Raw genomic sequence first — 15,004 nt, 5'->3', positions numbered from 1 at the left:
CAGAAATATATCTTACTTTGGGCTGTCTTTTACCTTGGCAAACCATACACCTTCTATTGACAACAGTTCTCTTCTTGATAAATCCTTGAGTCCTCTTCTCAACTAGGCCTGGACCTCAGACTTCTGTATCCAGTTTTAGCAAGAATCCTGCTAAGTCAGTTTAGAGAGAACCCCCAACCCTTAATATCTAATCAACTTCTTCGCCCCCTTCCCCTACCAACTCTTAATGTCTCAGCCCTTGACCTGCCTTTAGCAAGAAGTCTGTTAGGCCAGTTTAGCAAGACTCTCCATACCCCTGATGTCCCCTCTTAGTAATTTCCCACCCCTAAAGTCCTTGCTGTGTCCCTTGGCTATAAACTCCCAGCTGTCTTTGTTGTATTCAGAGTTGAGCCTGATCTCTCATCCCTACTATAATCCGTCTTTCCAAGTCTTAAATAAAGTCTTCCTTATCCTTTTAAGGAGTGTCAGAATAATTTTGTCTTTAACAATGTCTTACAATTTTCTGATTTGTACAGTCAAAAGATTATAACAATTTTAAAAATGGAAATTGCTAATACTAAAAATTACTTAATCAGCACATAACTAAAATATCCTTGAGATCAACTCCATTAATACCTCTGTTATAACCAAGACTATTTTATAGAACTTTGTCGCTTTCACAGTCTATTCTCCTGTCATTTTGTGTTACCACACAGGTCAAACAGCAAATATTCTCAAATCTTTACATTCCTTCTTAGGAAGAAAAACTGCTAACTCCATGCTGCTTCCTTAGAGTTTTACTAGTAAGTGCACATGCGGGCGCAGACGCGCGCGCGCGCGCACACACACACACACACACACACACATCATGGACCCAAATAATACAATGTGTTACAGTAGTGTTTATGATACTCCTTAAAGTTCTAAAGGTTCTACATGAAAAGATTAGAAGAAGTAAAGTATTAAACTGCATATTAAGAAGTGCCCTATAGATTACTATTATGATTTCTTCCTCAGATAAAAAGACGTGCAAGTAACAGACTGTGTTGAGGGTTTACATAACATTCCAGGAATCTAAACAGCCAGTCTTTGAGATAGACTCTAAATTGTGTGTGCGTGTGTGTGTGTGTGTGTGTGAATCTTCTATATGTATACCTACCAGTTTCTCCTGCTGTTTTGTTCTTCCCATGAGGCTTATATAGAACATAAGAGCATCCTTTTACATGGAAGTGGTCATTAATTTGTCTAAACCACCTGAAAATAACAAGAAGATTTGCTCATACCAACAATTCTACAACAAAGATGGCATTATTCTAATTCTAAAGAAATTCAGGCATAGCCCAAAGTTGGCCTATCTACAAGAAGTTGAGACCCAGCAGCTGAATACATGGTTTACTATCAACACACATCTACAGCGTTATTATTTTGCAAAACTAGAAATAAAGTATTGCCTCTAAGAGGGTCTTCATACCTCATAAGTGTTGTATTTCCCGTGAAAGGACCAAACCTAATATCTTCAAATGGAGGTTGAAAGCCCAGAATATGTAAAGCTTCTTCTTGGGTAATAGGTGGAAGACTACAAAAGAAACATTCATTGCTTTTCATTTTTCAACTCCTGTCATATGCAAATATAACCTATCTCAATGTTAATATACTTGTCTGATTGGCAAATAATTTTAGTAACATTTTTCATTATTTTGTTTTATTTTTTTAGAGACAGGGTCTCACTCTGTGGTCCAAGATGGAGTACAATGGCATAAGCATAGCTCACTGCAGCCTTAAACGACTGGGCTCAAATGATCCTCTTGCCTCAGCCTCCTTAGAGGCTAGAACTACAAGTACATGCCATTGTGCCTGGCTAGTTTTTTTTATTTTTTTACTTTTTGTAGAGATGGGGTCTTGCTTTGTTGCCCAGGCTGATCTCAAACTCCTTGGCTTCAAGCAATACTCCCACCTTGGCCTCCCAAAGTGCTGAGATTACAGGTGTGAGCCACGGCACCCAGCCCATTTTTATTTTATTGAAAATAATACATGTATATATTTTAAGCTAAAAGATTTATACTAAAATACAGCAGGGTTTTTCTAATTTATAAAAAATATCTTCTTAAAAATTTTCTGTTTTAGAAAAAGCAACATCAAATTATCTTGGAGTTTGGGGATATTGATAAATTGATAATACTTACTTTCCAGCTCCCATTGTGCTGTATAAGAAATTCCAACAAGAAATTAACGAAGAGATGCCACAAGAAGTCTTATACTGTGGTCGGCTTATGCAGTACCTAAGAAAACAAAAGACCATTTTCTTCACTTGAATGAATACAAAATAGGCATGCTAGAAATAGAAAACTCATGGCAATTAAGAGTGTTAATATTTGATCCCCTAAATCAATGTGAAAATCTTCCATTTTCCTAATTAATCATGTCATAACTGTAAAATAACAATAAATCACCTACTTTAATAAAGACAGCTAAGTATGACTAACTACCAGTTAAAGTGGATGTTATCTAAACCAATGGGAAAAAAATTAATAATACATAAATTTAGACATCACTTATTAAAATTTTGGTTTAAAATCCTGGTTGAACTGCATACATGATTATTAGCTTCTTCAGAAATACAGGAGAAACATAGCATTACCCTCATGTATCAACTTCTCAGAGAGATTCTTCAACCCAAACTAAATATCATCCATTTATTACCCACTGTGTCCATCTAAAATCCCTGGGCAAGAAGCCATGAAGCAGTACTTCTCCTGTCACAGAGAATTTTAAAAGTAAAACACAAAATCCCTCCATGGCATGATTCAGTGGCAATAAGTAATCCAGACAATTTTCCAAATAGTCATGATTCAAGAGAGAAACTGAGGCTAATGTGAACAGAAGGAGAAAGAGAGAGACTATTTTGTTTTAAGGAAGGAATAGGTTGGCTTTCAAATGATCTTATTCTACTGCTTTCTAAAGAAGATGCTAAGAAGTAGCCAGAATGAAACAAAGAAATAAGACCGATCATCACTAAGAGCAACATAAGTGTCGCCTGAAAAATTAATTTACAAAATGAAAAATTAGACATATGCATGTGTACATATATGCTTTTGTATATGTACATATACTATGCATACTGGCACACATACAAGTTAACCATGACCCTTAAATCTTTTTTTTTTTAAGTTCTAGGGTACACGTGGGGGATGTGCAGCTTTGTTAGATAGGTAAATGTGTGCCATGGTGGTTTGCTGCATCTCAACCCATCACCTAGGTATTAAGCCCCAAGTGTATTAGTTATTTTTCCTGATGCTCTCTTTCCCCCATCTCCTACCCCCCAACAGGGCCCAGTATGTGTTTTTCCCTCCCTCCCTGTGTCCCTGTGTTCACATTGTTCAGCTCCCACTTATAAGTGAGAACATGGGCCATGACCCCTAAATCTATAGACTGAACTACACAAAATGATACACAAAAGTAATAACTGTCACTTAACATACTAAGTGCTGTCTTCAACACCTCATTGTCAAATCTATTGAATCCTCCCACAGTTGTGCTTTGTTCTTTAATTGTGATAAAAACATACAACATAAAAATAAAAATAAAAAACATAAATTCTGCACAACAAAAGAAACAATCATTAGAGTGAGCCAGCAACCAACAGAATGGGAAAATATTTTTGCAAGCTACCCATCTGACAAAGGGCTAATATCCAGAATCTACAAAGAACTTTACAAGAAAAAATTAATTTTACAAAAAATAAATTTACAAGAAAAAAAAACCCCATCAAAAAGTGGGTGAAAGATACGAACAGACACTTTTCAAAAGAAATTTATGCAGCCAACAAAAATATGAAGAAATGCTCGTCATCACTGGTCATTAGAGAAATGCAAATCAAAACCACATTGAGATATCATCTGACGCCAGTTAGAATGGCGATCATTAAAAAATCTGGAGACAACAGATGTTGGAGGGGATGTGGAGAAATAGGAACACTTTTACACTGTTGGTGGGAGTATAAATTAGTTCAACCATTGTGGAAAACAGTGTGGCAATTACTCAAGGATATAGAAACAGAAATACCATTTGACCCAGCAATACCATTACTGGGTACATACCCAAAGGATTATAAATGATTCTATTATAAAGACACATGCACATGTATGTTCAAAGACTGTTTACAATAGTAAAGACTTGGAACCAACCCAAATGTCCATCAACAATAAACTAGATAAAGAAAATGTGGCACATATACACCATGGAATACTATGCAGCCACAAAAAAGGATGAGTTCACGTCCTTTGCAGGGACATGGATGAATCTGGAAACCATCATTCTCAGCAAATGGACACAAGAACAGAAAACCAAACACCACTCATAGGTGGGTGTTTAACAATGAGAAACATGGACACAGGGAGGGGAACATCACACACTGAGGTCTGTTGTGGGGTTGGAGGCTAGGAGAGGGATAGCAGGGGATGGGGAGATTGGGGAGGGATAACATTAAGAGAAATATCTAATGTAGGTGACAGGGGATGGAGGCAGCAAACCACCATGGCATGTGTATACCTATGAAACAATCCTGCAAGTTCTGCACATGTACCCAGAATTTAAATAAAAAAATAAATAAAAATAAAATAAATTTTAAAAATAAATAAAAAATAAACATACAACATAAAATTTATCATGTAAACCATTTTTAAGTGTACAGGTCAGTAGTGTCAACTATACACAAATCATTGGGCAACAGAAGTTTTTCATCTCACAAAAATGAAACTCTTGGCCCACTGAACAACACAACACCCTTTTTCCCCTTTCCCCCTTCCCTGGAAACATATGAGCAATTTACTACTGTTCTTATTCAAGTAATCTGCCCTAGTTGTTTAAATACGAGTGTGAACTCCAACCTAAGACATCTTTGTGGACAAGTGATTATTTTTTTTTTTTTTTTTTTTTTTTTGAGACGGAGTTTCGCTCTTGATACCCAGGCTGGAGCGCAATGGCGCGATCTCGGCTCACCGCAATCTCCGCCTCCTGGGTTCAGGCAATTCTCCTGCCTCAGCCTCCTGAGTAGCTGGGATTACAGGCACGCGCCACCGTGCCCAGCTAATTTTTTTTTTTTTTGTATTAGTAGAGACGGGGTTTCACCATGTTGACCAGGATGGTCTCGATCTCTTGACCTCGTGATCCACCCGCCTCGGCCTCCCAAAGTGCTGGGATTACAGGCTTGAGCCACCGCGCCCGGCCGACAAGTGATTATTAATAGCTCCATCATCATAAGCTATATGGCCCATGCTGATAAAGCACAAGCATTCATTGACTGATTTTTTTTTTCTGCTGTGATTATTTTTGCCAGAGTTCAATTCTGGGGATTATTTTACAAGTCCAATACTAACAGTGTTTTATATGTTACAAAATTTATCTTTACATATATTTACTAAGAAAGTATCACATGCATGTGTATATTTTTTCTCGTAACACTAAATTTGGCCTGAACATTTTAAAAAGGAGATGAAAAGGAAGGTTTCTCTTAAGATTTTTCACACTTTTTCATTAGTCTAAACTTGTTTTCTAGTCTTGTTTATGACCAGATTAAAACGTTTACCAACATTCTCCTAGTTTCTATGGGACTTTCCCCCCTTCTAACCTAATCTTGTAATATTCTCAGTGGAAAATAGGCTTAGAGTCTTGGTGATGGTTTCCCCTCAGTGCATTCCTCCCATCTATACTTCCTAGTGCTAGCTTTCACAGCCTCACATGTTATGTTATTAAAATGCAGTTATGCATATTTGTTGTTGAAACAAAGCTTAAATCTAAGCAATTAGAAGGACAAATGAGCTAAGCCTTCTTTTCAAAGAAACTAAAATGAATATTTTTTACTTTAGTGTCTCTTCTCCATTATTCCCTACATACTAACTACTCCAAATTTATCCTTATAAAAGTTCCTTTTGTTAAAAAATTGTCCATGGCTTATCTTTAACTCAGAAAAAAACAAAATCTAAATCTTGAGCCTGATATCTAAGAAAGAGATCATGACATGTATTCTAGGGAAACAGCACGAATGTTGAAGTCTGAGTCTTCGGTTTCAATACAAGATCTTCTGATTATTAGCCACGTGACATTGGTAGGTTTCTTGGCTTCTCTGAGCCTCACTCTAGACAAGCTATTCTCTCTTCATTACCCACATTTCAAAGACACTTTCCTATAATCTTTTTTTTTTTTTTTTTTTTTGACACGGAGTTTCGCTGTTGTTACCCAGGCTGGAGTGCAATGGCGCGATCTCGGCTCACCGCAACCTCCGCCTCCTGGGTTCAGGCAATTCTCCTGCCTCAGCCTCCTGAGTAGCTGGGATTACAGGCACGCGCCACCACGCCCAGCTAATTTTCTGTATTTTTAGTAGAAACGGGGTTTCACCATGTTGACCAGGATGGTCTCGATCTCTTGACCTCGTGATCCACCCGCCTCGACCTCCCAAAGTGCTAGGACTGTAGGCGTGAGCCACCGTGTCCGGCCTCCTATAATCCTTTCAAAGACCCTTCACCCCTCCAACTCTTCATATTTCCTCCCTTAAGACCCAGGACCTTGTAAAGCATTTTGGTGATCATTACCTCCTTTCATGGTTAATTATGGATTCATACCCATCACACGACAAACTGCCTAAGATATTTAATATTTTTCTGTTTAGTCCCTCTCCTCAACTAGATTTTACACCTTGGGAAAACAAAGACCATGTTGTATGCATCTCAGTTTCTCAGCCTACAGCAAAGGGACCAATATTTATTAAATAAGTGATAAAAATGTATTTCTAAAATGTCATACAAACGAATTTTAAAGACTCAAATGAGAGTCAGTAATACATAAAAGTTGGCATGAATTAAATTTGTTTTCTTTAGACTAGGAACTGTATTTTAAGATAATCAAATAGCCCCAGTTGATGAATGAAAACTAGAGAACAAGAGTGGGTCATAAAGGTAAATTTTTTAAAAAGATAGAATTTTGAAATATAACCATTTTACAACAAAGATTCAGACAAGGATCATCAATGGGTTTGGGCTGTCAATCCATTTGGCTAAAATCATAAGGTAAAAAGTTGATGGAACCTGGCTATTACCTAATGCCACTCTGTCACCCTACTGATTACTTGAGGGTAGCAGAAAGGAAAGAAATAACTCGTCAATGTAGAATACAGCTATCACCACCTTAACCCAGTAATCACTTAGAATTGCTAATACTGGATAATCAGACACCATGTACCTTTTGATGTGAAACGTTTGAAGTATGAAGGCCCACTCAAGCAGTATTCTTACATAAAATGTTGTACTGGAATTTAATCAAATCTTTATATTCGACTTGAAGTTTACAGGAAATATTGAGGTTAGATGACTAATTTAGGAAACTAAAAGGAAAGAACAAATCTAGAATGTAGGACATCCTACAAAATATCTGGTCAAGTTTCTTCAATAAGTCAATCTTTACAATTCTTGTTTGTCGATTAAAATAAATAGAATTTTTAAAAGGCAAGGGGAAAGGGGGAAGGTGGGGTGGAGACTGTCGTAGATTGAGAGACTTATGGGTCACAACAAGCAAACATGTGGTTCACAGCTGGGTCCCACTCTGAACAAAAATATGTGAAGACCTTTTCAGAACAATCTGGGAAACGTGACTTTAGCCTGGGAATTAGATACTAGGGAAATATTATTAATCTTATTAGATATGACAAAAGTATTATGGTTAAGTAGAAAAAAGTCATTTTTTTAGAGATGCATACTTAGGTAACTTGAGATGAAATATGATAAATATCGGTCACTTACTTGAAAATTCTTCAGCAAAGAAAAGCTAAGTGTATAATGACATCAAAAGGTTAATCGTTGTTAAATCTAGATGGCAGTTACGCGGAATCACACAAATGACTCAAATAATCAGCCGAGTCGGGGAAAGACGAGCATAGCTCCTTATTAATCTACTTCAAACATTTGTGGTAGACTTTAAATATTCAGAAATCCTGGTAATAATTTTAGAACTAAAAATATTCATTATACCTATAATGTATTAATTTGTAAACTGCTAAATTATTGCCCACATATATTAGATATTTCAAAAATGAAAAAAGTTAAAACTGATAACATCACCATCGTCTGAGGTCTAATACTTTCCGCTGTTTAATATCTTCAAGAGGAGAATGCTGAGGACATTCTTTCTGATATCTTCCTTTTTTATCTGAAGTTTTTTTCTTGGAAACTTGTCTCTTTGCATTGCCTAGAATATAAGAGTATAAAATCAGCAAAATGCTTAAGATGAAGTAAACTGAAATGACAAAAATTAATTATGCACCAAAATTAAGAAGTAACTGCCTTAATAATTCTGCTGAGAGAGTGCAAAGCAAAAATAATAATAAATAAATAACTGCCACTGGTTCTATTTGCAAACACAATGAAATAATACATGTAGTTTCAATTATAGTCCCCTACCTTAAAGAGAAAGAGAGAATAAAAACAAATTTAAACAACCATGAATCCTATTTTATATCAGGTTCTTATACTCCAATTCCAGAGCTAGTCACTTAGCTGGCAAAACAATTAATCACTAAATCTTTAGCCACACCTAGAAAATCAAATTATCAACAGTAAAAAATTTAACTAGACCACTTTCCAGAAAATGAAGAAAACGATAAAACCAAAATCAATGCAACTCTGTTAGGAAAGTAAAAGCACCGGATCCAATAATGTGATGATATGATGTTTAAAAATATCTCTGGGCCTACAGAGATGATAGGATGAAGAATGATGCACACATGCACATTACTAAAATGCAACCTTAGCACAGGAACTACAATGAAAATCAAAGCCTCCTGTGTGCACGTATGCATGTATATATGCACGTACACACACACACTCACAAATGCACACACACACATACATTCTCCAAAAGACCCTCAAGACAAACAACAGTGATTACTACTGAGGAAGAGAGAATTGGAAGCTAAGATGAAAGGGAGCCAAAAGTAAGAGTGAGAATTTATACTTTTTAACTTTTTAAATTTTGGTGTGTACATAGTAGGTACACATGTTTATGGAGTATGTAGATGTTTTGATACAAGCATGCAATGTGAAATAACCACATCATGGAGAATGGGGTATCCATGCTATACTTTTTAAATTTTATATTTTTTATTTCTGAATGATGTTAGTGAAGTATCTAGTAAAAAAGTTATGTAAGTAAAATATCAATAAATAACATCTACGCCTCATTTCATTAAAATACTATTAAGATTTCAGATAGCCATGCTCAAATACTTGAATCTTGCACACATATTCTATTTTACAACAGTTTTGTTATAAAAATTAACTGAAGGCTAATATTTCAATTTTATGAGTCATTCAAAAACTAGAAAACAGATTATATACATATATGCCTAGTAAGCAAACATGGGAAGAGATCAGTTTTGTTCATTCAAGATGCTTTACACTGAAACCATTTGGCACCTACAAACAGCTGGAACACAGGAACTATTATTATACAGGGAATTTCTGTAAAAATGTAATAATAATGAAGACTTTAAAGTCAAGAAACAATGTTTCACCTTCCTTTTAATTATTCTTTTTGTTTGTTTGTGATGGGGTCTTGCACTGTTGCCCAGACAGGAGTGCAGTGATGCAATCTCCACTCACTGTGACCTCCGCCTCCTGGGCTCAAGCAATCCTCCTACATCAGCCTCCAGAGTACCTGGGATGACAAGTGAACATGACTGTCCCCAGCTAATTTTTGCATTTTTAGTAGAGATAGGGTCTTGCTATGTTGCCCAGGTTGGTCTCAAACTCCTGAGCTCAAGCAATCCTCCTGCCTCAGCCTCTCAAAATGCTGGGATTACAAGTGTGAGCCACCGTGCTTGACCCTTTTAATTACTTTTTCTAAGCTTTTACAGAGAACACACTTTCACAGAGCTGAACATCACTGGCAAAGGTGAGCAATTGTGCCAAATCTCATTGTGCCAAATTTCCTTCACTGGTAAAATGACTCTTAGAGAGTCAGATGACAGAAGAATGAGTTTCTAACATTTCTTGAATGTCTTCACTGCCTAATAATGACTTAATTCCCTAAGTAGTTTTCCCATCCACTTAAAAATTTAAGGCTAATGAAACATGGAAATGTGTGACCTTGACTGTACTCACACTTTCCTCTAGGGTTCCATGACCTTGACCCTATTCTCTTTTTGTTGAATCTAGGATTGCCCCTGGGATCAATGAGCATATATGGTCCAAATAAGCATACTTCATAAAAGCCCCGCACTGCCACAAAAGGAGCTGGTCCCACAGGCAAAAGTTCATTCTATTTAAGGGAAAGAAGCCTTGTAAAAGTGAAAGCTAAGTTTGAGATGGGAACATAAAAGAGCAACACCTGCATCTTCTGCCTCCTATCACATCAGCTTCAAGAACCTTCGACCACTGTTCCTTCTCATTACCAAGTTCCTTCTTCCATTCCTCACCCTACCCACAGCACATGCATACAGCCTCAACACCACACACACACACACACACACACAGACACACACACACACGTAGGAATTCACCACACTGCCTTTTAGAAAAAGGTATGAGAAGAGCAAATAAAGGCAGAAAATCCACTGTCTTTTTTACTGGAAGAACCAAAGTAGAGTCCTGTACAATCACCATCACTGAAAGTGAGGTGAGAGGGAACCCAAAAAGAAGAGAGTCACAGAGAAGGGCAAAAACTAAAATTGACAAACTCTGGGAAAGATGGGAATCAATTTCCAGAGTTACTACATTATTAAATAACATTCAAATGTCTAGTTTCCAACAACAACAAAAAAAATGACAAGGCACACAAAGAAACAGAATATGGTCCATTCAAAGGAACAAAAAAATATATAAACCAACAGAAACCATCTCTGGGAAACCAAATCGCAGACTTGCTAGACAAGGACTTTAAAATCACTATCCTAAAGATGCTAAAAGAATTAAAGAAAGATGAATGTATGAAGAACATGGAAATATCAATGAAGAAACATAAAACTTAGAAGGAAATAAAAAAAATTACTGGGCTGAAAAATATCAAAACTGAAGCGAAAAACTCACTAGAGTGATTCAAAGGCAGACTTGAGCAGGCAGAAGAAAGAATTTGTGAACCTGAAGATGGGAAAACTGAAATAATTGAGTATGAGGAACAGAAAGAAAAAGGACTGAAGAAAAGTGAACAGACCTTAAGGGACCTGGGGACACCATCAAGTGGACCAACCTATGCACTGCAGAAGTTCAAGAAGGAGAAGACACCAAAAAACGGGTAGAGAGATTATCCAAAGATATAATGGCAAAAAACTTTCCAAATTTGATTTAAAAAGCATGAATATAAACACCCAAGAAACTCAACAAATTCCAAGTAGGAGGAACTTAGACCCATACCAAGACACATTATAATAAAATTGCAAGGCCGGGTACAGTGGCTCACACCTGTAATACCAGCACTTTGGGAGGCCAAGGCAGGCGGATCACCTGAGGTAGGGAGTTTGAGACCAGCCTGACCAACATGGAGAAACCTTGTCTCTACAAAAAATACAAAATTAGTCGGGCATGGTGGTACATCCCTGTAATCCCAGCTACTTGGGAGGCTGAGGCAGGAGAATTGCTTGAACCCAGGAAGTGGAGGTTGCAGCGAGCCTAGATCATGCCATTGCACTCCAGCCTGGGCCACAAGAGCAAAACTCTGTCTCAAAAAAAAAAAAAAAAAAAAAAATTGCAGAAAGACAAAGACTCTTCAAAAAAAAACAAGAGAAGCAACTCATCACATACAATGGATCTCATGAGAAACTTTGGAAGCCTGAAGGAGGTAGGCTGATATATTCAAAGTGTTGAGAGAAAAGAAATTTCAAACCAGAATCCTAAATCCAGCAAAACTGTCCTTCAAAAGTGAAGGAGAAACTCAGACATTCCCAGACAAACAAAAACCAAGGAAGTTTATTACCACTAGACCTGTCCTATAAGGAATACTAAAAGGATTCCTGCTGGTTGAAATGAAAGGACATTAGCTAGTATCTCAAAGCCATAGGAAAAAAACAAATTTACATCAGTAAAGGTAATACACGAACAATTATAAAAGCCAGTGTTATTTTGTTCGTTTACAACTCCAGAGTTTGTATTCTATAGGATTTATGAGACTAATACATTTGTGAAATTTTTTTTTTGAGACAGAGTCTCACACTGTCACCCGGGCTGGAGTGCAGTGGGCAATCTTGGCTCACTGCAACCTCCACTCCCAGGTTCAAGTGATTCTCCTGCCTCAGCCTCCTAAGTACCTAGGATTACAGGGCCCATCACTCAGGCCCAGCTAATTTTTGTATTTTTAGTAGAGACAGGTTTTCACCATGTTGGACAGGCTGGTCTTAAACTCCTGACTTCATGATTTGCCCACCTTGGCCTCCCAAAGTGATAGGATTACAGGCGTGAGCCATCTCACCTGGCTGAAAAATAATTATTAGTTTAAAAGCTAGTAGTAGGCCAGGTGCAGTGGTTCATGCCTGTATTCCCAGCACTCTGCAAGGCCGCGGCAGGAGGATTGCTTGAGCCCAGGAGTTCAAGATCAGCCCTGGCAACATAGTGAGACTCCAACTCTACAAAAAATGTAAAAAATACCCCAGCGTGGTGGTGTGCACCTGTAGTCCCAGCTACTTGAGAGGCTGAGGTGGGAGGACTGCTTGAGTCTGGGAGGTCAAGGCTGTAGGAAGTCGTGCTACTGCACTCCAGTCTGGGCAAGATACCAAGACCCTATCTCAAAATAAAAAAGCTATTATTATAAAAATAGTTTTTAACTCCATATTTTGTTTTCTACATTATTTTAGAGATTAATGCATAAAAATTATTAGTTTATGTTTTCAGACACACAATGTATAAAGGTGTAATTTTATAACATCAATAACTGAAAGTGGGTTATATATACATAACAAGCAGCAAAATGACCAAAGTCTTTCCTTATCAGTGATTACTTTAAATGTAAATGGATTAAATTCTTCACTCAAAAGGCAGAGATTGGCAGAATGGATTTAAAAAAATATGCTTTTGTATACATGAGTTCACACGTGAAAAAGTAACAGAAAAAATTAGCTAACTATATTTCTGTTGTTTGATTCTCAGTCCATTTGTGTAAGGAATGACATGAACTATAGATATAATTTAAATGGAACACTCATTTCTGAAACACTCACTTTAGATCTAGAGATAGGAATAGGTTGAAAGTAAAAGGATGAAAATAGGTATTCCAAAGCAAATAGTACCAGAAGAGAGCAGGGGTGGCTATAAATAAACCAGTCATAAAAAGACTATATGATTTTATTTACATAAGGTGCCTGGAATAGTCAAATTTACAGTGACAGAAAGTAAAATGGCAGTTTCCATTACTGTGTGGAGAAGGAATCAGGATTTATTGATTAATGGGTACAAAGTTTATTTTGGAATACAAAAAGAGATTTGGAGATGAATAGTGATGATGGTTACACAACAACATGAATGTACTTAATGCCGCTAAACTGCACAAGTAAAAATCTTTAAGATGGTAAATTTTATGTTATTAAACATGTATTAGTTTTTAAAAAAGAAATTAAATGCAGAAAAGACAACTTCACAATCATAGTGAAGATTTTCAACACCCTTCTTTCAACAATTGACAGAACAAGACACAAGTTAATCAGAGACACAAAAGATGTGAATAACACTTTCAAATACTTTGACATAATTAATATTTATAGATACTCCCAATGACTGCAGATGCACATTCTTTTCAAGTGCACATGGTACATTCACCAAGATAGACCATATGTTGGGTCATAAAACAAGTCTCAGTAAATTTATAAAGACTGAGAGCATATGCCCTCTGTCCACAATGGAACTAAATTAGAAATTAATATTTAGAAAAACTATAAATATCTAAAATTAAACAGCATGCACCTAAGTAATACATGTATCAAAGAATAAACTGCAAAGTAAATTAGAAAATATTTCAAATTAAATAATAAGAAGAATATCAAAATTTGTGGCCTGCAGCTAAAGCAGTACTTAAAGAGCAATTTGGAGCATCATATGCTTATGGTAGAAAAGTCTAAAGTCAATGATCTAAGCTTCCATCTTAAGAAGTCAGAAAATGAAGAACAAAGTAAACCCAAAGTCAGTCAGAGGAAGGAAATAATAAAGAACAGAAACCAATGAAATAGAAGACAAACAATTGAGAAAAGTAACAAATCTAAAAGCTGGTTATTTGAAAAGATGAACAAAATTGATAAACTCCTTGCTAGGCTGATCAGTTTAAAAAAAAATAGAGAAAATAAATTAATTACCAGTATTAGGATGCAAAAGGAGTAGTCACTACAGATTCCTTAGATGTTAGAGGGATAACATTAACTTTAAGCCCTCAAATTTGACAACTTAATGACATGGACAAGTTAAAATTTGTCAGAAATTAACAGAAATCAAAACAACTCCATAATTATAAATAGAGATTTTAATATCTCTCCGAAAATGTTCAGAAAACAGGAGGAAAATACACTTCACAACTTTTCTTAGAAGATTTGCATACACCTAATTCCAAAACTGGACAAAGGCAATAAACAAAAAGAAAATTGCAGACTCATTAGTTATAAATTTAGACAATAAAGCAAAATCCCCTCCTACCCTTGAGAATTACAAATTTACTTAACATTCTATAAAACAAGCTGATTTTGCAGATGAACAAGCAGAAGCATTAAGGTTTTACAAAATCATCAGAGAAGCCCAGAATTAAAATACAAATCCTAGTTTGACCTCTTACTAACTGTACAACTTTGGTCAAGAGATTTATCCCCTCTAAGCCTCAATTTCTTCACCTACAAATGGGGGTAACAGTACCTGCCTCATGAAATTCCTACATTACTTTGAATTCAAAATAGAGAAGTGTAAAGTATTTCTATTTGCCATAGGACCATCCTATTGCAACTGTGAAGGTTGTGCACAACCTAGGTAAACAGCATCTTCTTAAATTGAGCAGTACACAACCCACTCAGTGGTAC

At 36.4% G+C, this 15,004-nt stretch overlaps 1 protein-coding gene across 2 annotated transcripts in view; it reads right to left on the bottom strand.

Moving 5' to 3' along the window:
- BIVM (basic, immunoglobulin-like variable motif containing) overlaps window positions 1-15,004 on the bottom strand; it is a 29,368-nt gene that overhangs the window by 13,314 nt on the left and 1,050 nt on the right. For both annotated transcript variants that reach the window (XM_012440937.3, XM_012440943.3), the window contains exons 2-5: window positions 8,088-8,214; window positions 2,163-2,258; window positions 1,451-1,555; window positions 1,139-1,233 (exon numbers count right to left, since the gene is read on the bottom strand). In XM_012440937.3, the coding sequence (XP_012296360.1) occupies window positions 1,139-1,233; window positions 1,451-1,555; window positions 2,163-2,258; window positions 8,088-8,214 (423 nt within the window). The remainder of the gene's footprint in view (window positions 1-1,138; window positions 1,234-1,450; window positions 1,556-2,162; window positions 2,259-8,087; window positions 8,215-15,004) is intronic.

Source organism: Aotus nancymaae, unplaced genomic scaffold (genome assembly GCF_030222135.1).
Source record: "Aotus nancymaae isolate 86718 unplaced genomic scaffold, 86718_ANA_hifiasm-v0.15.2.pri h1tg000161l, whole genome shotgun sequence".
Taxonomy (NCBI): Eukaryota; Metazoa; Chordata; class Mammalia; order Primates; family Aotidae; genus Aotus; species Aotus nancymaae.
This window is presented reverse-complemented; position numbering and strand designations above follow the sequence as displayed.